General features: G+C 39.6%; 1 protein-coding gene across 1 annotated transcript in view; it reads right to left on the bottom strand.

Moving 5' to 3' along the window:
* The window catches only part of PARD3B (par-3 family cell polarity regulator beta), a 426,026-nt gene that overhangs the window by 122,647 nt on the left and 277,493 nt on the right, over positions 1-25,886 (bottom strand). The window contains exons 18-19 of the mRNA XM_075710482.1: positions 17,344-17,550; positions 16,118-16,352 (exon numbers count right to left, since the gene is read on the bottom strand). Of these exons, the coding sequence (XP_075566597.1) occupies positions 16,118-16,352; positions 17,344-17,550 (442 nt within the window). The remainder of the gene's footprint in view (positions 1-16,117; positions 16,353-17,343; positions 17,551-25,886) is intronic.

Genomic DNA, 25,886 nt, shown 5'->3' with positions numbered 1-25,886 from the left:
TTCACTTAAAAGTTCTTTTTACCTCCACTCCATGTTCTAGTAACGTCACAGGCCAGATTTTTAGAATTAATAGCAGCAATGACTTTACAGAAGAGGTTACATTTTTCAGTCACATCATGCATGCTTTTTTATGATGTTAAACCTTGAGCTCAGTAATCACCATGGTCCTTTTCCTAAAGTACTATCTCTCTTTTCTAGGATGGAAGATTTTACCAAGCAAGGAGACTGTAGAGGTTATCAGTTTTTTGTTTGGTAAGCAATTTTGCTTTGTTTTTCAGTAATGTCACAAATCAATTTTTTTAAATTGTGACGTTTTCTTGTATTTTCACAATAAGCTTTTAGGGATTTTAAACAAAGTGATTCTTCAGATTAATATCCATTTTAGTCCTTATTAAAAGGCTCTAAAAATTAAAAGCGAGAATAAAGGTAAGTATTTTTAACTGACCCAACCTTTTTCTTTTTCAGAATTATCCCATGAGGAATATTTGAATTTTGGAACTGTTGTCTCAACCCAGGGAAGAAGATCTAAAATTGTATGAAAATCTAAAAATTCTCAGGGACAAAAAGCCCGTTTCCTCCCCTACCCAACACTGAGTGCTACATGGCAGAAATAGTACTTCACAGATCTGCTTCCTCTGGGAATTCAGGCATATATTATTAAGGAAATAAAATTAGTTTCTTCCACTTTTCACTCTTTTTAGCCCTGAACAACCAAAGCTAATAGACAAACACCTGAATTTTATTCTTTTTCATGAATTACAAGGCTAAATTCCATCTGGAATTATTCCTGTGAAAGACAAGTCAAAAGAATGGGATTGTAAAGATGTGGCTAAAGGAAGAATTTGGTCTCGGAAATCTTTGTATACCAGTAAGAGTAAATGAGTAGCAGAAATACCTTTAAGTTTAGACTGCAGTTTTCAGGATGATCAGTTAAGAGATATTTCTGAAGGAAAAAAAAACCCAAACCTGATAGTTACTGAAAGAAACACAGAACCTCCATATACCACTTTTAGATTCACTGTTCAGGGAAGAAGTGGACCTTATGAGCTTTCAGTTTCAAGCTAGGATCTTCCCAGCAAGTCTGAAAAAACATTCATCACTCTGAAGCCTACACAGAACTGGGACTACAGTTAATTCTCCTACACCCTTACAACCTAAAATGGAAAAAAAAGCATTAGTCACAACTTTATACCGGCTCACTTAAATCTCACAGCTGTACGCACCCGGGAACACTCTCTGGGTCTCATCCAGTACAAGACTTCCATGAAGTTCAGTAAGCTTTGACTCAGGCCTGGAAAATTTTGCCACAAAGCCACTACACGCTTCTATTTCTGTGGTTTAAAACCAATCCGTATCTCTTTGAAACATCCACTATTTTTTAGTTCAGGAAGACTGACAGACTCCAGGATGCTCTCCACTGCTTTGAAACAACTGTTGGTTATTTAGGTTCCTTCCCCAAAGCCTTCCTTCTGATCACTCTGCTCTGGCTCAGTCGGTATTTCATTTTCTGCAATCAGGTCTGATCACTTGTGCAGCTGATCCCTATTCCTTCCACGTTTGCCATGAAACAATAAACATTTTTACTCTCAACCTCACCACTGGTCATGCAAATTTAGTCTGAGCTTCTGGAAGTTTTTTGTTCTTGTTTAAATGCACAAATGTTAGCTGTGCTTCAAAAGAAACAGGTTATGAAACCTGCTTCTTACAGTACTCTCCCAGCTTTCTTTGTTCTGTGTTTCAGAACTGCTACAGTATATTGACTTTAATAAAAGTTTTGTTTTTCAAGAGACCAACACAATTATTACAAGCCCAAGTTCCAAAATGGACAGATACTGAACCAAAACTGCCGTATTAAAGGTCTGTAACGATCTTTCTCTGCTCAGCCAAATGGATTGTCATCTGTGTTGATTCAATGCAACTTGTCTGTGCCATTCAATACAATTGATCACAAGATGCTTTTATAGAGCATTTGGTTATCCTTGAAATTTGGTACCCAGGGGTCCTGGAAAGTGCCCACAGCTTGAGCTGTTCTTCAGCAAATACCTTTCCCTATAGCTGATAGTAAAATTGTTCTTTTTCTTATCTGGCTCCTAAAATTCCCCGTACGCATTCAGAGAAATTCCGTTTAAGCCTCACTGTCTCATTCTTGATAGCAACATCCACTCGGTGATTTTAATTAAATCTCATGGCTTCAATTATCTGTATGCAAACGCTATATCAATTTAAGTTGCTTTCTAGGTTTTTTTTTTTTTTTTTTCCTCCTCCCTGATGTTTTATTTTGGTCTCCCTCTTTTCTGTTTGGTCAGCCTTTGAAACTGGGTCCTTGAAAAGGCTACAAACCACAATTTGGTGGTGTTTTTTTTTTTTGTATTGCTTTTTAAAGCTCATTTTAAAGTCAATATTTACAAACAGAGTGAAAACCTCATACTGCAGTGCTTCATTTACAATCTTCTCCTTTTAGCTTATAAATTAGCATGACATTTTATGCAACCAATTTAATTTTGTATTTTTCCTCCTCCTCCGATCACTGCTGTATGTGAAATCTCCTCTGATTTATATTACAGATTTCCGTATCCACCTTCATATTTGTAGGCTTGTTTTAGGTCTGTATCTGCCTCGCATGGTGGTTATTAAACAGAAAGCCTAGATGTTCAACATAATTTTCCATTTAGCTTTGTCAAAACTTAAGGATGGAGCTGGTCTAAACACTGCTGGACAACATAAAATGTTAGCCCCCCCTCCCCCCCAAGGATTTCTCTCTACGCAAGAGAGCGGTCCCAGTTTCAATCTGACTGGCATTTTCTAAAGACAACCATAAGATGCCTCACAAAGAAATCTGCTCGAGTAAATGACAGCCCAAATTCACCAAGCTGTCATCTACCTGAACAGCTACACTGGAACTTTCTATTGAGCTTTAATGATTGTGCAATGACATTACAATACTATTGCAATAAATACGGTATCAAAGCCAACAGAAACCAATGCTATCACAGGCAAGCAGCCTCATGAGAGTGACTTAACCTTTGACCAGTAAATTCGATCTATTATGGGCAATTTGTGTCCCAAGGTACTCGGTGAATGGCTGATGTACACAAAATAAACAAAGACTGAGAAAGACAATAAACTGACAGCCAAGATCAACAAATGGTCTTGGTATCCCATGAAGCCATTAATACAATACTCTGTTAAACATGCTCTTCTCCAGACATGGGCTGTTTCAACATGTTTGAGTGCCTCTATGTCCTTGAGTAGATGAGTGAGATATATAGTGACGTGGTGAGACTATTCGACTGTAAAGAAGCTCCTTTTAGTTTATGTAGCCCTTAAGCACCTCCTTGTTCCCCTCCCCTAGAGTATTTATAGTACTCAAACACGTAAATCCACCACCTCCTCTCCTAACCTTTTTGCTCTTCTCATTATAGAGACAGAAATAGCCTGTCAAAGAAAGAGGCCCAGCCTTTACTTGATAGTCTAGAAATTAATTATACAATACTTTAAAAGTTTTATGTGCTAATCCACCAGTTCCATAAAAATACAAGAATACAGGTAACAGCTTAGAATAGCAAAGGTAGAAAAATTTGAGCTTCCATGTGTGATGCATGAATTATACACACACACACATACACAATCTGTACATATAATCAACACACTTCTCAAAAGAGTTACCTATGTATATTAATTTTAACTCCACTGTAGCCTTTTACTGTGGTGTGAATGCATTGTTTTAATAAAGACCTACAGCAAAGAAGACATAGGAGTATATAATACAGCTGTCACTTATTGCTTTGCTCTGCTGGATTAAGGCCTCAAGAAGTTATTAAACTGCTGAGGTAAATCTTAACTATTTAGTTATTCTGAACCTCGATCCTCACTACTTTTTTTTCCTACTCTAGGACTGTTGGTTACTTTCTTTTTTTTTTTTTTCCTTTTCTTTTAATCTTCCCCAGCAAAAGATCATCTTGTCTGTGCTCCACTTTCAATTGCATACAAGTGCATGGACAGCAGTTTATGGTATAATGTAAGTTTTCTGCATGATGTCTAGGGCCAGGAGTGATCTTTCTTCTCACTATGACAGGAACATCATCTTTCAATTTCTTTAAACTCTAGCCTAAAACCAAAAAAGATTAAACTCATTCTCTCCAACCCGAATACCGGGACAAGATAGAGGAAGCTGGTATTTAAGCCAGAATAAATGTTAAGGATGAACTACATAAATAGACTGCTATTGGAATGTTTTTATTAGCATACTTTAGACCACTAGACCACTTTTTCTTTACTTAGACCACTAGAGCACATATTTTGTATGAGCGTGGCTTCCTTCCTCCCCTCTTCAAGCATGCAGAAATACGTAAGTCTTTGTAAAACACTGAAATATCTCTACAACACAGATTTTTAATAGTAATTTCCATGCAGGAGATGCAATAAAACCAAGTCCGCTTTATAACAGCACTGGGGACTAAAGCCAGTTAACCACTCAGAATCAGCAAGCTTGCATCCCAAATCAGCTTTCACCACTCAATGGGTGCAACATACTTCACAGGCAAATCAACAAATTATGCAGTTTACAGAGAACCAGCACCACAGGATTTACAGGTCTCATTGTGGTCTTACAGAACATTGTCAGCATTCATACTACAGACACATAAATGCAACTTCCACTTTGTAATTACTGAAATTAGCAAACATCTCACATGTAGGAACAAAGCCGCTAACACTACTGCTATAGGCAGAGAGAATTCAAAGCAGATCTATACCTAGAAATTTCTCTACATATCTTCCCAAACCATTTCAGCCCAGAGCTCCTGGAGCTCTGCCTGAGCTTGCCTACAGCACCCTCCATTGCTGCAGATGACTGATGGTTTGGGAAGCAACAAATGACAACCAAGCTAAAATAGCCTAAATAGGAATTAATTAAGAAAAAGATGGGGCGGAGGTCTTCAGAGATGAAGAGGTACATTAACCTATTGCAGCACTTACACCCATAATAATCTGCCTTTTTAAAGAAAAGAAGTATTTGCTAATTTCTTTTTGAGTAATTTAGATCAAGTCACTCGCTCTCCGGGGTATATGTGTGTGTATATATATTTTCTAGTCATAGTAAAAATGATCTGCAGCTGTATAGTGGAAATTTTTTCTCAAGAGCAGTGCATTTTTGGTTTTGTGAAACCTTCACATTTTGACAAAGTTTTTATATTAAGAATTGTATTTTACAGTGCAGACTGCATCAAAACAAACACACAAAAATCAATAATTTAACAACATGTATTGCTAAGAAGACTAAAATGAATGAAAGTGAGCTTTCTTGACAGTCCATCCTCACTCTCTGTTAGGGAGGCTGAACAATTCAAGAGCCTGTGAATGGAAACAAGCACTTCCAAATGCAGGAAATATGGAAAGCATATGGTGGGGGGGCATAGCTAACTTCTTTGAATTGTTTATTTCCTCAATGTAATTTTAATTAAAACCAGAACATTAGGATGTCTGTTATACTAAGCTACTGTAATACAGATTTCCACATTAGAAGATAAAAAGCTAAACAAAAAGACAACAGCGGTAGAATGAACAGTGCCCGACTCACTGCTTACTAGGGTTCTTTGGCTAGAGAGAAAATAGCAGACAACAGTGGTGGCCTTCTGTCACCAGAAAGTATCTTTACAATTCTATTTACACATTATTACCAACCAACCTGATAATGTGGGGTTAGTGTGAGAGCAGGTATTCACTACTTTCAAATAAAGGACAACGAATGAATGGCACAGGCATGCAGTTTGTTACTTCAAACCTAATACTGAAGTGAAACGCTGAAGAACTGTAGCAGATACTTAGTGGCCCATGTATCTTGTACTATACATACACAGAGACAGACAATTTTTCACCTTGTGAGTCAACCTTTAAGACTCAAATATTTTTTTTTTTAATTCCTAAACTAGTGATGACAGTATCTCAGAGTTTATATAATATATACACACAGAGAGGGTGATAGTTTTTTTCATGTCAGCATTTGGCTAACATTTTATATTTGCCCAACATCTGCCCAACATTTTGTATTTGCCCAGGTTCTCTTTTTTTCATTCTTTACTGTTTCTCCTCAACAATGAAAAAAACAAAGAAGTAGGACAGAAACGGGAAGTTGCAAGAACCGAAAGGGAAAAGGCAGAAGACATCTTCGTTTTCACCACTAAGAATTATTCAAAGACTTCTAAAGAGCACGATCAAATTTTCTCAAATGCCCCAGGTCCAAGCCAAGACCCTAGAGACGTCATTTCCACTGAACGAAGGAAGCAAGTAGGGGAAGGTTCTTTGAACGTAAATATTTCCGCAAGGGGAGCACTCGATAGCATAATTAACTTCTATGGTAAACATCATACAGCATCATGACCACTGAGAAATCAGAGCAGCCACTCCTTGTGACAAGGGGCAGAGTATAGAATCAACACACACACAGGGCAGAGCCCAAACTAACAAACTCTGCTAGGCTTATTACTCAAGGCTCTGCATAAGCTGGGTGACAGCTAGGACAAGAGAGAATCCGGGGTGCACAGTGGGGTAGAGAGAGGAGGAGAAAATACCAAGGCACGAAACCTGGTGACAAACAAGCATCATCAGAGGATGGAGGGCCTGAGGCGCTAAGAAGATGGAGTTAACACTGGAGCCGAAACAAGCAGGAACCACTGGGTAAGGATCAATGCTGCACCCTTGCATTCTTATCCGAACAGATTCCAAACAAATGAGGAGAGGCGGAGGTGAACGTGACACAGCCAAATATGGTGCAGAGCAGGAAGCTGTAAAGAGCTTTTCTTACTACTGGTGGACAGAGAGAGAAAGCAGGAGCTGGGGTGGAAAGGATATAAAGCCTTACTTCATCTCTCCTGGTGTCCTGCCAACATTCATACACATCATGGAAGTCTTACAGCAGAGGCAAATCTTAGGGAAGTTGAAGGGCTATATAAAATACTTTCTGCCCAGACGTGCTGCAACATGTTACAGTAGAAAGTGTACCGCTGAGACAGGCTGGCTGGTAAGTGTACACGGTTGCTCAAAGCACTGTTACCACGCTGGTCTGTTAACACAGACCGAACTGGGAAGGAGACAAAGTTGGTGCTGTGCTGATGGGGGCAGGCGAGAGTAGTCAGAACAATGACTAGCAACGTGATCCACCACAGAGACTGACCTGATCTGGAAGCAAGAGGAGTCCAAGCAGAAAGGGAAGAAGCTGCTTTTGTGTGGTCAAGTCTTCAGTGTGTTGTGTAAGAAGAGAGCAAATCTTAGACACTGCCCCGCTGAGCTGCTTAAAGATTCACTGAAAGATGACATCCCATGTAGGGGCTTTTGTGAAAGGGGATAGATGCTGCTAGTTTCCATGATGACAGAGTAAGGACGTAAAGAGGAACAATTTGCAGAGAAAAAATGAGTTTGACCATGTTAAATTTGAAATGACAAAATCAATTTCTTCTAGCAAGAAGGCATAAAATCAGGGCAAAAGATAGAAGGTCAACTATGATTCTGAGGCATTATTTTCCAAACTGCATTTCTGAAGGTAAAGCGTATTTGTAGCCAGGAGGTAGTACAGAGAGGAGGAGGAAACCCCAGCTCGGCACCTTATGTGCTAGCAGTAGCAAGAAGGGGTAAGGATAAGCAACCCAGTATTCTGTCAAACAGTTCTTAATAACAGTGGAACAGCAAAAGGTTGAGCTTGCAAGCAAACTGGGCTAGGCTTGCTTTTTTTTTTTTTTTTCCCCCTCCCAAAAAGAGAACAGACCAAAGTTCCCTAAAAATGGATGGGAAGTTAAGCAATAACGAGACAAGCAATAACAAGACAAAGAGAATGGAGAGATGCTATGTGGAAATAAGAGACTGGGCAACAGGAGATTAACAAATGAGAAAAATTGGAGTCACTGGAAAAAAGTAAAAGGAAAGACAGTAAGAATTCCTCAGAGAAGGAAGAATCCTAGAGATTATAGGAAAATTAGTTTGAGAAAAATCACACAAAAGCTTACTACTTTTTCGTTTTAATTTTCTTAAAAATTAAACTATTTGCCTGCTATATTTCACAGGAGTAGCCAGACTAGTTTTTCAATGTATTTATTTTTTAACATATTTATCTGAACAATGATCATATGAAGCAGGGAAATACTGTTACTTTTAACTTTTATAAGCACAGAGGATAACCTTTGTATAAGGATAACTGTGGCTCAGAGCAGCTAAGTGAGTTAACGAGTATCACCCAAGAAATCAGTAGCAGAGCTGGTTCTTGAAACAAAGCCTCTCTCAGACTATTTTCCTATCTCCTAAGCCGTCTCTTGTCCACTTTCTTTCAGAAATCCTGTGTGGAAAAGATGAGGGAAGAAAGAGACACAGTGGTTCAAAGGGGTCAGTTTTTTCTGAAGCCAGCATACTTCATGTGCTCTGAAATTGTGACTACCCCAAAAGGAGCTCTGTTCCTTTTATATGTCAGCAAAACAAAAGGTCAGCCTATTGAAATATTGCTCAGGTCTGACTTTCTTCTATTAATAACAAGTAGAGACACATTTTTTAAAGTAATAGTTAAATAAATGGCGACATGTCTGCAATCATTTCAACTTAAAATGTCAACTGGATTTGAGATGCCATGTGCATTTAATCAATGACTCTGCATTATAATATAAATATTACTTTGGTTTGACTGCTTTGTCTGGCATAAATCATAATTCAGTGAGATGAGTACATTTCATTTTCTCTACAGATGGCTGTTAATGGCAGTACCTATTAAACTGGCACCTGCCAGCACTTTGTAGTTAAGGAATCTGTCACGAGCCCCCTTCTGTACAATTTCTCAGTTAATTGTTGTGTCTCCCCCCAGCCCCCCTATTTACCAAGTTCATGTTACAACAACTACTGAAACAGAAAGTCAACAAAACTGCCGGGTTTTTGTGTCTCGTGGTAGAACTCATACTCCGCACTGTATTCCTGAGCAAAATACGTATTTATTAGTAAAAATGCAGCTCAGGAAGCCTTAATTCTAATTCTTGTGGGCATGACTTTAAACCCTCAAGTATCTTTGACCATAATGCATTCGCACTATATACAGAAATACCCAATGTACCATAACTTATGTGGAAAATCTGCAATTAAGTTTTATCCTCAGATAAGAGATGGATTTTAGAACAAGTAACAGCCAACTATAGTGAATGAAGATAAACACACTGTCACAGGATTTAGTATGCATCAAGAATACACTTTGCTTTCTAGGACTTTTTCTGCAGAAGACATTTCGTGGGAGAGAGGAGACAGACACTTAGAAGAAATACGCCACCTCCAGTAAAGACCTGGTCATATTTCCAATAGGACTGGAGTTTATTTTTTTTTTTTAGCAGGCATGGCATGCACAGGGGTCAATATCAAATACGCAAGTATACACTGAAGTAGACACATCACAGAATTTAGTGCACAAAGTTAATCCTTACAGATGAAGCATGCTGCTTTTTTTTTTTTTTTGCTTAGTAATGGCTTGAATAATGATATTTCAACTTGAAGTGAACATGCAACTATTTCACAAAAAGCGTGCTCTTTGCAAACAGTTTGTACTTTCCAGTCCTTTTAAATAGTCAGAGGGAACTTTCTGCTCTGATCTGTTAAGTAAATATAAATCTTGTTATCCAAGTTCAGTAATGAGAGTAAGGGGTCTATTCTTCTTCACTGCACTTGCATACATCTAATGTTAATGAGATTTATGCATGCATATTAAGAAGAGAACAGATGCTTAATTAAACAAATAAGCCTTTACTAGGCAGTCCACATGATCATTTTAGTACAAAACCCCCTTATTTTCTCTGTTTTAGTCTGACTATGAATGTAGCCAAGGAGGAATCAATACGGTGGAGGAAAAGAAAAAGTGATACATGTAAATTGAAGTGTTTGTCTGGTTTTAGTCAAAAATACTTGACAAACTTGAGAAACATTACATTGATTAGGTATCTCCTCTCCCTCATGCTCTTGTGCTCTTTAAAGGGAACAGGAGTTTTATTTACCAATTTACCGATTTGAAAAGTGGGAATTTTATTAGGCAAAAGGAAATCAAGACCTCTAAATAACTCATCTGCCTCATTAAATCATGCTGTCTATCAAACACACAGGCATGATCCATCTCAGATCATTTTGCTATTGAGGAAAAAAAAATTCTAAAATAACTTTAGCCTAATTAAATTATGATTTAATCTAGTCGGTCTTTTTTTTTTAAAATCTATCCACGTCCATACTGATTTCCAGCATCATATGCACATACATATAAATAAATTAAAAAGTCATATACACTGCCTCTCTCCAGCAAATCACATCTCTATTATTTGCTCTTTCTTCATTATATTGCTAACTTTTCTTCTACAACACTCAACTTATCAGGGCAACACAGAGCAGAAAAAAAATCCCTCCATAAGCTATCATAGTGCTATACTTAATGGAAGTCGATGTCTGTATATTATGCTATCTACTCTGCAATACCATTACAGGCTCAACAGTGCTGGCTGTAAAAAGTATCATTCTGAGCACAAGGCCTATAATAGTAATAATGAAAAAAGGGTCATTTCTGTCTTCCAACTAGAATGAAAAATTAAAATCACTAAGGCACTTAGCTCAAAGGAAAATTGGCAAATTAAGGGGACAAAAAATAAAATATTCATGGCTCATATTGTGAAATGGAAGGTAAATAATTTAAGATGAACTGTTATGTGGAAAAGTGCACTATTTCTGAAGAGGTAAAAGCAAATGTAACTAATACGCACATATATATTCCTGCTTCCTGTGCTTGCAGTTACGTGTATACATGCACAAATGCGCAAGTCACGGTTAATGTGCAATATTTGTGAGAGACGGACATTTTCTCACCTATACTAATTTTGAAAATATTTTCTAGTGAACTAGTGAAGTCAAGTTGACAAGAGTTGCCTTATATGAAGAAGGCTGGTTGGATTTTTTCCCTGAATCCAGCCTAGAAATAAAGACTGAATGAGAGTGTGTTCTCCCACTGCACTCCAGTTCAGCAAAACTCTTTACTCTGAGTCACCAATTACGTATATGCTCTTAGATTTTTATACCACAAAAATATTATGACTTCAGCCTACTGGTCTCCGCCTAGGGGAACTACCTATTAAAATGCCATTGGTGTAGCTGCAGTCCATTAGCTAACTTACCTTCATACCCATAAAGCTGAAAGGGCTGCCCAGAATTTTTACAACCACTATCTGGAAAAGGTAATCTGGAAAAGGCAGTGAGAGCGCCACAGACTTATGTTTATTTTATGCCAGGACTGTTACAACTGCTATGGGATTAGGATGCAGAACAGCACCGCACAGCAGAGGTCACATTTCCCTGGTGATTTAAAGGTTCAGTCTTTCTCCTACTTAATTTAGAAACCAACACAAAGCCTACCTTTGTTAGAAAAGAATATTTTGATAGTTTTTCAAAGCATGGCAATTAAATAACTATAGAACATAAATTTAAAATCTAGAGTTCATCACCCAGCAAACTGAGGAATAACTATTACTTTTTTTTATTAACCTCTTGGTTAGACCAGCTTTGCATTCCTGGTGCTAAGTGATAGTGCATTTTGCATTAGTGCTCAGTGTCAGGGATTTCTAACACCCTGCACCAAGGGGTCAATTAACACTTCCCAAAAGCCTACAGAGCCACCTCACAAGGCTTTTGACAGTTCTAAACCTGTGACACTACACACTACTTCAAAGGCACATATATGCTGTTTCACTATAGTGTTGCTCATGAAAATACAAAACCCCTTCAAAAAGAAGTACACGGAAACTCATTTGAGGTCCAGCAGTCTCCTCAAGACTCACCGTGCCCTGAAAGAATCAGTCAGCTCAATGTAAGAAAAACGATGAACCAAGAACTGAATGTGGTACTGCGTAATCTTGCCGCTGTTATGTACGTGCATAGAACTGAGTATTATTTCTGTTCTGAAAGAGTTTCAGCATAGACGCTAGACACTGGCTTTTTCCTGAGACTGCGGTATACGTTTAGTCACAGCTCCAATAATGAAAGTATTTAATGTAGTTGTTTTCCTGATATACAATATGAATTTACTTTGCCGCCTGTTGTCTAGCGGTGGGTTATTTAGTGAGCTATGATGGTGCACCGTGCCAGAAAACATCAAAAAGTAAAATATAATGCTCGCTTAGCCGATGTTACATACAAACAGGTAACAGAGTAAACTTCTGTTGTTCTTTGGACAGCACATATGCACATCCAGCACTCAGGCAGGCAATATACGTATCAGAACCAATCAAACAAGAAAACACAAATACTGTGCAGTATGCAGCACAGTAAAAGACTACTTTGGATTACAGAGACTTAAATGATCAGTAATAACCAGTGTCATCTGCATTTCAAATCTCCAGTATATTAACCTACTTTGGTCCAAATGCCACAGTCATTAAAATGCTGCAGCCAAGAATTCCAGTTAATACTGGGTAAAACAACAGAACTTTTTTAAAAACAATGATTACAAAAATAAAAGCATGATTTCTTGATGGTCTCCCTGAATCACAGTCACCTAAATAAAGCTTCAATCCAGGAAAAGCTTAGCAGGAAAGCAATCATTCTTTTTTTTTTTTTGTATGTGTAAAAAAAGACCAGGAACTACAAGTAAATAGCAGCTGAGCAACAGATGAGGCACTAAGTGAAATCTGTTAGCAACTGCTAACAGCTTTGCTATTTTCTGTTGTTAAATTAAAAAAAAAAGTAAAAAACCAATGCAGTAGCAATTCCAATATGTTCAAAAATCTCAGATGCAAAAGACTAAAGCTCAATGCTTCCTGTACTACAGATAAATACTTGGGTTTGGTTTTAGTGTCTTGAAATGCTTTGTTATTGATTATAAGGCAGAAACAAGCCAATTCACATGCACGTACTAGCAAGATAAAACTTGTTATAGCTGTATATATGGCCCAGCAACTATAGCACAAAAACCCCACCGTAGACAAGTGTGACACTTCCAGCAGCTGCTTCAGCCTCAAATTCTACTTTCCTTTGTCCTTTACACCTGACCCTATTCATTCACCAGAAAGTGCATGTGTCTTCATTAGCACTGAGCTTTCTGGCAAGATCTCAGAAATATTTTCATTGTCCTTCTGGTCCTGGAGCTTTTACCACAGGTGATCATCTCAACCCAATCTTGAAATGGGTTCAGCAAGTCTGTTTTCCTCTTTGGATGCCTCTATACAGCACAGCAGAACTATGCAGGCACAGCTGAAATAGCTTGGAACAAAGCAGCCCACAAATTACAAACAGTATGATCATATCCGCGTGGGGTTCCAGCTCGCTGTTGGATCAATTGCTTACGTGGCTGCAGTCACTGGACCAGTTTAAAAAAATTCATGGCGTCATCCAGTCGCAGGCAGATATATCCTCTTCCACTCCTGACAGTTGCTTTCTTAACTTCTTTTCTCTTGGGTCTTTCTCTCCTGTCAGTCTAGCAGGGGCTCTGTTCCTTGTTCCTCATTTTGGTGGTCTCCCACATGGGGATCACAGTACAACTAGCACTACATCTACAAAAGGCACACTACAGATCTCCTTCTCCATCCAGCTTTCTGCTCCCTTATGGTGTTTACGTTTCTAATACCTCCTATGGCAGGTTCCCCTTACAATTTAAACTCAGCATGTCAAAAACTGAGCTCATCTCTGTTTCTAAATACTTCTCTCTACTTCGTTCTCTTAAACTACCAAGAATTAGTAGTCACCTTGCCTGTTGCAGAAGCTCACAACTTCGCCGTGTTCAGCTTCTCTCTTTCCTTCCACAGATGTTCTACCAATAAAACATGCCAGTTTCATCTCCACAATGTCATAAAAAAATCTGGCTCTTTCTTTCCAACCATGCTGCTAAAACACTTGATCATCCAAACCTTCTTACTGCAGCCTCCTCCTCCCTAGCCATCCTGACACTCGCTCCTCACTCTTCACATCAGCAAAAAACACCTCTTGAATCTACTATTTAGTCAGTATTTGACCCCTTGTAAGTTCCCCCATTAGTTTCGTATTGTTTCTTTTAAAAACATTCAGATTCATTGTTTTTGTTTTTCATGCCATCCAGGACAGTTTCTTCCTGAAAAAATACCAGCCTGGTTTTGCTCATCTTGAGCAGGACATATGGTCCCCAATTCTTCTGTAAACTGTTTGCTCTTGTTCAATCTTTACAGGTCATCACCCTTCTTTCACTTTTATCATGGCTGGGATTCCCTAGGACTCTCACCTTCTCAGGAAGGAATTTCTTTTCAAGAACAATTTTATAAATTCTAGGAAGAAACACTGATGAGGACACAAAACCTCAAAAAACCTCCCAGTTGAACTGTTAGCTCTTACAAGCAACTCCTTCTCTGTTCATTATAACCTGTTGCTTACACCTTTGTGGCTTTGCAGAGATCTTCAATGGTGTAGGATAGAAATGCCCATTCTGTGCTGCCATACAGATAAATAAATATTATTAACAATTACTGTCTGCTGAGAAGACTATCAATCTAATAAAAAGCAAGCTTATGAAAAGAACAGATGTATAAAGCTCATGTACAACCAAGATGTGAAACGTATTCTGAAAAAAGAATGGTAACCTATTGTTCCCAGCTTTGCATATTGATCATTATCAGATTTTTGTCAAACTATCAGACTGTCAACTACAATCACTTGTCTTGGATTCTGATGTCATCCCAGGTTCTTTCTGGCTCAGGCATCACACCTTCGTAAGTAAGACTTTGCACTTCAAACTTCAAATCTGCCAGTAACACATGAAATAGAACACTTACGCTATTGTCAGACCTCTGTGTCACTCCCCTCCTTTTCCAACAGCCCTATTCACACCAAAGAGTTAAAAAGAAGAATGAAAATAGACATAAAGCTTAAGATACAGCAGAGAGGTGTTGAAGTCACCCTCCTAATTATTCAGTGTTTTGACTACTGTTCCATGTTAAGCCCTATTTCTTTAAACAGTATGAACACAAATGCACGTGCAAGGCACAGGTGTGACTGTGTGCCTCCTCAGCCTTCCTAAAGAGCCCCATTTGAATGCAGACTGGTATACCCACGCACCTTCATCTTATGAACACTAACAACTGCTGAAATCATGCAAACTTGGCACATAAGCATGCCTGTATATTTTTGACAATATCTCTATACAGTGTTCAAAAGTTGATGGGACAGTTTTGAGGACTCCTATTGATGATACATGGAAGACAGTCAGCTAAAACTTTCATATCAGTATAAGACAAGCCATTTGACTCCAGAAGGCTTATCAACAGAAAGCTCCAGTGTGAGTTCATATACCTCTGCCCTAATGAATATCATTGTAATTGAATGATCTCGCAACTGAATTTCTTAGATATTTCATTCATATACCCTATATTAATTGCAAAGATCGACTTAAATGGAAACACTTCAATCCTCAATAGAGTAAATGGGTACCAGAGGCAGGGGTGATAGCAACCAGAGTGCCTACAGCACCAAAGGCTCCAGCAATAGCAAGGAAATGGCCTGAAGAACTTTGCCCAATCTCTGATGATTCCAGAGATGCAAACCCAACCAAATAACCACAGAAGAAATCCAAACACTTGCATGCTGGGGCAGGGAGGATGGTGAGCTTTTGACCACTGCAGGCAATGGCTGAAGCTGTGAAGCAAAGATTTTATCATAGCTAGCTGGTGGTTTTCAGCAACTGCAAATGTTAACTAGAGTGTTTACAGTAACACAAGCAATCCTGCTCTCCCCAAACCTTGTAAAGGAAGCAGATAAGCAATGGAAGAGAAGGGGACGGTCTGAGTGTGGGAGTGGGTCATGCATTACTCAGAAATAGTCTCCACAAAGCCTCCCCCACCGACACACGCTTCTTTTTAGCCTGAAACCTTGAATCTTTTCTGACATATGGGAATGAATTTCAAAGGCACAAAAAGACATTTTGTCTGCCAAATGTCTTCTGCCTCAGCTACAAGTTTGGTGTAAAAGTATAAACTGCTTTCTTTTTAAATAACATAAACATTATTTTGAGTCCAAGTGAAATAATTTTTCCACTACTTCATGAGACTATCAGTTGTTTCCTATGTTATGATGAGAATGGGTGGCTGCTTCACTTTTTAAAATTTCATACCTCAACATGACACCAAAGCCTTTCTTCTTTTTCTTTTCTGGATCTTCATTTTCTTCCTTCCTTTTCTTCTCTTTGATTTTAGATTTGCCCTTTTCCTTTTTCTTCTCTTTCTCTCTATTTTTTTTGTCTTTTTTCACTTTGGTTTCTGCATCTTCTATTTCAGGGTTCCCTGGAAGGGCAGATTCCGTGTTCTGAGCTTCTTGACCAGAGTGAGAGCTCTTATCAGAGAAACCATCTGCACAGAATAAAAAAGAAGCAGTGAGGATGGCTAGGGGCCACCAAAATGCAAACACATGAAATACAGCATGAGTGCCTAACAAAGTGCTCAAATGACTCGCAACACTTACTCATTTAATCGAATAATTTAAAAAGAAGACTAAACATATCTAGTGAATTCAAGCAGATTTCCATTGTAAATTAAATACAGAGTTATTTTAGTAACTTGTTTTCTAGTTATTATTCCTGATACAAAAATCCTGACAGGGTAAAACACCATTCTATTTGAAATCTAGCTTGTTAACCTCCATCAGCTCGAGAAAACTGACACGCTGGGATGCAAACACTGAGAGCTTACTTCAACAAGAGATTCTGGCGACTGACATAACCAACCTACGTAGCAAAATGATTTCATTCACTCCCTGGAATCTTTCTATTTTAATGGCTGAACAAGAAATACATAAACTGTTCTGTCTAGTTGGAGAAGAGCTGTGTTGTTTCTATTTGGGGGGCTCAGGATCCAAGCACAGTTTTCTGCTTTGTGCTAAAGGAGACGTATTTCCAGACTGGGGTCTATAAGCCCACGGTGACAGAATGAGCAGCAGGGTGCTATCAATACACTCTGCCTTGTCTATAACAGGCAACAAATTTCCTGGTTGGAGAAGGGGGAATTGTAGACAGCTCTGTAAAACAAGCAAGATAATTTTTAATGTAATCTGAAGAAGGCAGCTGCTTCTTGAAGTTGAAAAATATAATTATTTAAGGATTGAGTTCTAAATCCTCCAACCCACCCCGCCCCAACAGAGATCTGTGAAAGACTTTACACTAAACCCAGTCAAGTTTGGATGGAGTACTGCAAAGACAGCTCTATTCAGTGGAAGACATGAGCAGCTTTTAAAATGTGATCAACTTCAATTGGACTAAATCACTTGCTTATGTGCTTTATTGAGTTGGCCCTCAGCAGTGCTAAGTGAAGGCGGCTCCCTTAATAAGTGCCATTAGCAACATACCATCTTCTCCATCTTCAGGTCCATCGTAAGACTTGTCAATGGCAGCTCGGAAACTCTCGTTACACCCCCGACCACGGACCACATGAGGCCTCGGTCTGTGAAAAGGGAGTTTGTTCTTCCTAACTTCAGCCACAGCAGTCTGAAGACTCTCAAGAGAACTGGACTTTTTCAATCCCAGAGTAGGACCAAAATCTTTGCCAGAAGAATCTGGAAAACAAACAGTTAAGTTTTTATACCTAAAACCACACAGAGGAATGAAAGTAGTCAGATACATTTAATTGTGTACTTTATTACTTGGGGCCTTTGAAATAGTATGCAATCAGTATAATTTGTTCTAAAAATAACATCAAGTTAAACCTAGTTCAGTAGATATCCCCGTTCAGTCTTGGAGGGAATGGCACATAATTTACAGACCTGACAACAGTGATGGGCAATAGCTGGCTCACTCTGTGTCACTGCAAAGCCTGCACCAGTGATAAGGATGGGGTTGCTTCTTTCCCCTTTGACAGCGATGTCCAGCTGGACACTGCTAACAGTCTCAAGGAGAACATTATCCTTAGACTCACAAAAACACAAACTGCTACACAAGAAGAATTTTGGTTTTTAGAATGAGTCAGGTTGTATGAATGGTTGATATTTTCAAATACATTTCTCCTGTGAGAAGATATTATTAGTTCTCTCTCAGTCTTATCCAACCTTTTTCTTCAAGATGAAACTGGTGCTATGATATCAACATACACAGCAGGTTTTTCAAGAAATAAATATTTCCACCAAGTACAGCTTAACATGAATGATGTTGCTGCCTCTTTCCTTGTTTATAGGCATTAGAAAGCACTTCATACAAAAAAGAGCAAATACCTTCCTGTGTTGGGTTTGCGTGGCAAGGTTTCTGTAGCAGGGGGGCTACAGGGGTGGCTTCTGTAAGAAGCTGCTAGAAGCTTCCCCTGTGTCCGACAGAGCCAATGCCAGCCGGCTCCAAGACAGACCCACCGCTGGTCAAGGCTGAGCCCACCAGCGACAGTGGTAGCGCCTCTGTGATAACATATTTCAGAAGGAGGGGAAAAAAAAAAACCCCAAGGGGACACAAACTGCAGCTGGAGTGAGGAGTGAGAATATATAAAAGGAACGTCTATGCAGACACCAAGGTCAGTGAAGAAGGAGGGGGAGGAGGTGCTCCAGGTGCCAGAGCAGATTCCCCTGCAGCCCGTGGTGAAGACCATGGTGAGGCAGGCTGTCCCCCTGCAGCCCACGGAGGTCCACGGCAGAGCAGATATCCACCTGCAGCCCATGGAGGACCCTGTGCTGGAGCAGGTGGATGTGCCTGAAGGAGGCAGTGACCCTGTGGGAAGCCTGTGCTGGAGCAGGCTCCTGGCAGGACCTGTGGACCCGTGGAGAGGGAGGAGCCCAGGCTGGAGCAGGTTTGCTGGCAGGACTTGTGACCCCATGGGGGACCCAGCCTGGAGCAGTCTGCTTCTGAAGGTCTGCACCCGGTGGAAGGGACCCACACTGGAGCAGTTTGTGAAGAACTGTAGCCCATGGGAAGGACCCACGTTGGAGAAGTTTGTGGAGGACTGTCTCCTGTGGGAGGGACCCCACGCTGGAGCAGGGGAAGAGTGTGAGCAGTCCTCCCTGTGAGGAGGAAGGAGCAGCAGAGACAATGTGTGATGAACTGACTGCAACTCCTATTCCCTGTCCCCCTGTGCCACTTGGCAGGAGGAGGTAGAAGAAAATCAGGAGTGAAGCTGAACCCAGGAAGAAGAGAGGGGTGGGGGGGAAGCTGTTTTGAGATTTGGTTTTATTTCTCATTACCCTACACGTGCTTTCACTCCTCTCTCCTACTCAGTTTTGATTGGTAATACATTAAACTGATTTTCCCCAAGTCGAGTCTGTTTTGCCTGTGACGGTAATTGCTGAGTGATCTCCCTGTCCTTACCTTGACCCACGAGCTTTGTTGTTGTATTTTCTCTCCCCTGTCCAGTTGAGAAGGCTTTGGTGGGCACTTGGCATCTAGCCAGGGTCAAACCACCACACTTCCCAAGTCTCCCAAACCTTGCCTCTCTTTGAATCCTTGACTATCTGACCTTAGACAGACTTTATTTTGTGGCAGCATTATTGTTAATTAGCATTAATATAATGGTAGTAGAATAGGTAAAGAAAAAAAGTTCAATGAATACATGCATACAAATCAATGAAGAAATTCACAGCTTAATTTAAAAGCGTTTGTGGCATCCACTTAGTTTTTATATGGCAGAATAGTAAATGTGACATACAGATATTGAGGAAGAGACTTTGCCTTGCAATATGCTTTCTGTCTTTGAGAACACAAACGCTTTTGTTTTCAACTTTTAAGTGATACTAATGCAAGCAACAGGAGAATATAAGAACAGAAGACCTTCACATATATGTCCATATACTGTCATGCCTGAAGAGATTCAATGATCACAGAAAAGACAGATACGTTAGGACTATATGCTGTGATTTTTGCAATCCTAGAGTGCAGGTATTTCTGAACTAAAACAGTGTCATCAGTGAATTCTTAGAAGGAAAAAAGCTAAGAATTCGCACCAAATAGAGACTCATCAGTAGTGTCTACATAAAGCAATTTACACTTCTATTACCTGCAGACTGATATGTAGCTGAAAATAAGGGGGGGGGGGGGGGGGGGAGGCGGGGAGGTGGAGACAAACAAGTTTAAGGGAGGTCTGGTTGCTCAGTCACACAGTGCAACCTTCTTTTTTTCACTAATTGCCATTCTGGAGACTACCATTATTGCCAGATTAGCAAGTGATAAAATGGAGTTAGAGCAATGACTTGCATACAACATAAAGGTGCTTACAATCACTAAAAACTTGTGCATTAGTTAAGAGGCACTGTGGTGCGTATCTCAGGATGGAAGGAGCAAAACCAAGGGAAACATAATCACTGTAAAAGGCAGCAAAGTGAAAGTCACTCTGTGATCAGCAGAGAAAAAGCTTTCTTGTTTTTCAGTCAGAAAACAGCTTTGATGGGTTGCTTTCGCAGAAGATAGGACGCAGTGGTAAATCTGGCAGAAAGCGGAGCTCTTGGCCAGGCTGGGTCACAGGCGGCTGCCTGGGCAGAGGTGGGCGAAGGCAGGCCAGGGGCTATGGCTCCCACCTCTGAGGGCAGCAGGCACCCAGTGCACTGCCTGCAGAACCTCCCAGGAGCGGTGCCCACTGGGGGATGGTTTAAAGGCCACTACAGCATCTGCAAGGAAGCAATGGCCACAGCCCCAGCAGCGGGCAGCGCAGTCGCTGCGAAGGGCCACCGCTCTGCACGGCCGCAGAGCGCAGGGCGCGGGGATCAGCTGGAGCCCGTGGCTCGGGAAGGTTTTGCAGCCAATGCTGATTTCCAGGAGGCTGCAGGTACCCGAAATAGCTGTGTCAAAAGCCAGCGCAAAGGTGTTTATGTACACATCCAAGTACAAGCTGTACTACATTAAATTAGTGCCCTAAGCTGTATTACCTGGGGAAAAAAAAAAAAAGTCTCGGGTTAAATGTCGGTTAGAGCCTCTCATATAAAGCTAAACCAATTACTCAGACTGGAAGAGTACTCTTAACGTATGAAGACCATTGCGAAGAAAACCCAAGCCAACACCTAAGGTTTGGAGTGACATGCTCAAATGTTACACGTACCAGAAAGCAAGCTGTCTGCTCAGCTTCGCTGCAGTTTGCCCTGCACACAGTGGTGCAGTTTTTAGGCACCTGGTCACATGCTATCTAGTTCAGTCAGGGTCACCAAGAAAAGGTTCTTTGTCCAATACTTGCCTTGAACAATTGCATGGGAAACTCAGATTTATTGGCAAAGTATGTTTCTTTCTGTATAAATAGTCTCTATTTTGCTATTTTGTCCTAACATGAAAGTCCCCCTGAGGAACTAATTTCAGTAATAGCTAGCAATAACTTCCTGTTTTTTGGTATTTTAAAGAGCACACTTACAGTGACTTTCATGTAGTATTTTCAGTTTGATACTAAAAAGAGGAAAAAAGAAACTACAAGGAGCACTCTTTAGCTACCAAGTAAGCTCAGAGCACCACCTTGGAAAACTGATATTTTTTTTTCCCCCCCTAATGTCCCCAGAAGAAACAGAATTGGCTTATGGTGACTCCGTTGCCTTACATCATCAAATAATGTGTTACCTTAAAGGACCATATAAGGATTAACTGTATTTCTCCCTCACTGGCAAAGAAAGTTAAATTTCATCTGTGCTCTTCCTGTGTCCTACCATTTAAAAGGTGTCCTGATCTATTCAAAAACTTACTGAGAACTTTTAGTCACAGATCAGTATGAAGCATTTAGTTGCTCCTTTCTGAGATTCTAATAATTTAGTCTGAAATTTCACTGGCAACATTGGAAGTTTCTCACTATTACCATGAAAATCCACCCGTGAAGAAGCATCGGAACCCAGGTGAAAAAAAATGGAATTTTTTCTTATTGATGACAGTTGTAGCATACAACCTCATTAAGAAGGGGAACATTCAGTCAAGAAGTTTACATCCTTGGACATTCTCATCAGGGTTTTCAGTGAGAACTTTGTATTTTTGCAATTCAGCTTTTATTCCTTTTTTCTTTCATTGCAAGGCTACAGCGATCACATATTAGTGCACAACTAAAGATACAGGAGCTAAGGAGCTTCCCTAAGCATGGAGACCAGTCCCCTTGCTTTCAGAGCCAGCATCTATTACTGGATGCTTTACAGAGAAATGCACAAGACTCCATAATGAACAAGTACCAGATCCCAAACTGGGAAATTTCCCTCCCTTGTCCCCCCCAGTACTTTTCCATTTCTGCAGACCTTTAGGACTGCCGAAAGCCTGAAAACATGCTTTTTTTCCTCATGAGTAAAAAAAACCCAAAACCCCAAAACAACAAAGAACCAACAACCAACAAATAAACAACAAAAACCCACTCTCATTTACAAGTTATTAACAGGCATTTCTGGGGGTGTGTGGTGTGTGTATGCGTGTGTGTACATATCTAGCCCTACCCAGACTTTGAATACAAAAATATAGTTTGGCAATGAGAAATTTAATTGTTCACTGTGTAAAAATGTTTCTTCTTATGGATTTTAAATTCCTGAGCCCTCATTTTACTGCTTCTTGTAGAACAATGATAAAAAGTCAACTGAAGCATGCAATTTGTTTTTTTTTATAAATGGTGAATTACTTTATGCATCTCTACTGAATTTGTGAGAGAAAACAACAACTGACATCAGCACCTGCCTACCACTGGCTGAAACCAAGTTGCTGGTTCCTAGATGGTATCTGTAACCGATCACCCTTTAACTGAAAGATGGTATTACACGTACCTTAATTTTCTGCTCAATGCCAACATGGCTACGACAGATTTTTTTTCTTAATGTACTAGTAAAAGTAAACCTGCTTTCTATTCTTTTGTTACTATTATTATTAGTTTCAGGTATTTCCAGGCTTCTCTCTTTCCCATATCTGCACATTCCTTTCTTTTTTTATAGCCCATCAGAAGGAAACATGCCAAAAGCAAGATGCTAGTCATGAAAATCAAAAGGAAACAAATGACAGTGTTGTGGGCAATGCAAACTACCCCAAAGGCACATGTAGAGAGAGTGGAATTGAAGAGAAGCCATGAATCACTGCCACTCTAAATGAAATACAACTCCTCAGATACCCTAAACAGTAAACACTGTCTATATTTATCATTAATTTTACTTTTTAGATAATGATTCTTCTCAAAAACTGAACCTATATGAATATGCCTAAAGGCTAATATTTAGAGGAACATATTTGTGTGAGCTAGATTAATTTACTATTTATATTTTGAACAATATAGTGAGGTAAAAACCAGTTATGAAGAAAAAAAAGAAAGGAAAGTGAAAGTTGGAATAGATTATAAATAGTCTGGCTCTGTATTTACTGGAGCCCTAAACACACACACTCCTGGTTTCTACTGCATTGCGCACGATGGAGGTGCATGTGTCACTAAGGAAGAGAAAATGGTTATGAAAACAATGAGTCTTCTACTCTGTGGGTACTGGGATGCTGGTGCTTTTAGCAGGCAAACAACTGTTTGTTCATGAAACACCAAGGCTGACTTCTTTTGTGGTAGGACTCCGGAGTGAGATATGCCAACAGCTCCTCAGGAAGCAGCTACAGCCCAGTGCCTGTTCTGCTTCGGACATACACCTTGGGTAGCATTCCTGATGCCCACCTTCGCCTCACTGAACTCGGGCCTACCCCAAGTAGACACCAACTGATCTCACTGCTCGCTCTGTACTCTTCGTCTCTGAAGGACTTGGGGCATGTTTAAAATATCTTTTGATACATATATGTTCCCATGATTTTCAAAACACAATCAATTCACAGATCACATAACATGCTTGGCTTTTTTGGTTTTGTTTGGTTGGTTTTTTACACAAATTAATGTATTGCTAACCTTACATTGCCCCTGCAGAGGTGAAGATAGCAAGCATGGTTTCAGAAACACCCCAACTTTTGTTCAGGAAGGAAAAAGCAGGATTTCTGTTGTACAGAATCAAATTATATAGGTATCAGGCTGGTAAAACAGGCTCCTCAGCAAAATTTAGTCAAAATATATCCCTGCTGTAGGGAAACCTTTTGAATGAGAATGAACCAAATCTGTTACCCAAGCAAAAGATGTCCAAAGATACAAAAGGCAAGAGACAGCCAGTACGACTTCACTGCTTTACTCACTCCTTAGCTCCTTTTGGAAATTTACCTCTAAATAAATTGGTGTATAAGGTGAAAACTGTGAGTGTCTCTCTTAATAAGCTTAAGGTCAAAAGATAAAACATTTGGGATTATGACCAATCTCCATGTGCCATAAACATCAAAGAATAAGTACATAGACATGGTTCTTAGCCACAGGGTTGCAACATCGTATGGTGACTTAAATTAATTCATGTTCAATTCTTTCTGAACCATTTTGTTTAATGTAGTTTCATTTATTTCTGGTAGGATTCATAGTATGCACAACTGCAAAGGATTTTTTCCTCTCACTTCTATTTTTATATTCAGATACTTCCTCAATCATCAATCGATTCAATGCAGAGAATGATTTTGGAAGGAGGAATTTGAAAGTAATTACATCATTTAGCTTATGATTTTCAAGTCAAGAGCTTTAATAGGACATTTTTGTAGAATAACCTTAGATCATACTGTAGCCTTTTCTTCAACACTAGTTTATACAGGTAGCATAGAAAAGATTATGAAGGGCTTGATAAAAAGCAAGAGAAAAATCACTATCTTGCATTCACATATTAAAGACAACATGTATCGTTTTGCTCATTTTATCCCTCAAACTAAGCATTCCAAACTAGAAGCAGGAATACTGAACACAGAGCAACCCCACACCTGACGGGGTGGGGGGGAATCTAAGAAAGAGAAATCAGAGCATGGGAGAATTTAACAAGTTCTCTGATTAAAAAAGCCAGCTACAGTCTTCAGATTTACAGATATTTCAATCTATTTTACTGCATATAATGATTGCAATTTAGCCCATACTTGCTCAAACTGCAATTTCAACTCTGAATAACGGCAGTTCATGATTTGTACCCAGAAGGTACACTGAGCTTTAGCCAAGTGAAGAGGAAAGGCTTAGAAATAAGGCAGCCATTAGGCAAGAGCCGAAAATGCACTACTGTCATCTTAGAAACATATGCTGGTGTCACTGTTTTCTGTAGTCTTATCACTAACAAACAACAACACTGCAAAAGAACATGTTAAATATTTCAAAAAGAATAATATGTACAGCATTAAACGTCTCAAAAATGCTAATAAGTTTCACAGTGCAACAATATTAAAGCTAAGAATTAGGAGCAAAAGAAGAAAGAAGTTCAAGCAAAAGCACTCAAAGAAAGGGCACATGCATTTGCTAGGTTAGCGCTGAATGTTGGACAAAATGCAGCCAAGCCTGTCTTTGCACAAAAGAACGTCTGATGTTATCTGTTGAAATAATTAGTTTTCTTCATTTGGTTACACAAGTTTAACCTCTCAGATAACCTTCCACTTCACAGTATAGCTCTGCATCCAGTGAAAAGTTTTCCTAGGCATTTGAATCCCTACTCCTCCAGCAGGCTAGTGTTCTCCCTCTAGGTGGTGCAAATTGAAGCACTTGCCCTTCGAACAGGTCCCAGTATAAATTAAGCTACCTGACCTTCTACAAAGCAGGAGCTTGCTCCTCAAGGATATTTATGTATATCAAATTGATTTTAGATATAGCTGTTATAGTCCGCTAGAGGAAAACAGCTATAGGAAAAGCAATGCAGACAGGAAGAAGTCCAGTTTTTAGAAAATATGATTCTCTAGTGATTTCAGGCACCTTGTAAACTGATCAGTCTGGAATTGAGTAGTAGTAAAAAAAATATCCAGCACCCTGCGATTGCTTTACTGCTACTTCCACACCCACCCTCTGATAAGGTCAAACATTTCAATCCAGCTTTAAAAGACTGGGAAATGTGACACTTTCTGAGATTAATTGATATAAATTACACTTCTCAAACTAAACCAACATTTTTGTTCCCAGGCCAAA

The sequence above is a fragment of the Pelecanus crispus genome, chromosome 5, assembly GCF_030463565.1.
Source record: "Pelecanus crispus isolate bPelCri1 chromosome 5, bPelCri1.pri, whole genome shotgun sequence".
NCBI classification, from domain to species: Eukaryota; Metazoa; Chordata; class Aves; order Pelecaniformes; family Pelecanidae; genus Pelecanus; species Pelecanus crispus.
Note: the sequence above shows the minus strand (reverse complement) of the source record. Positions and strands in the feature narration are given on the sequence as shown.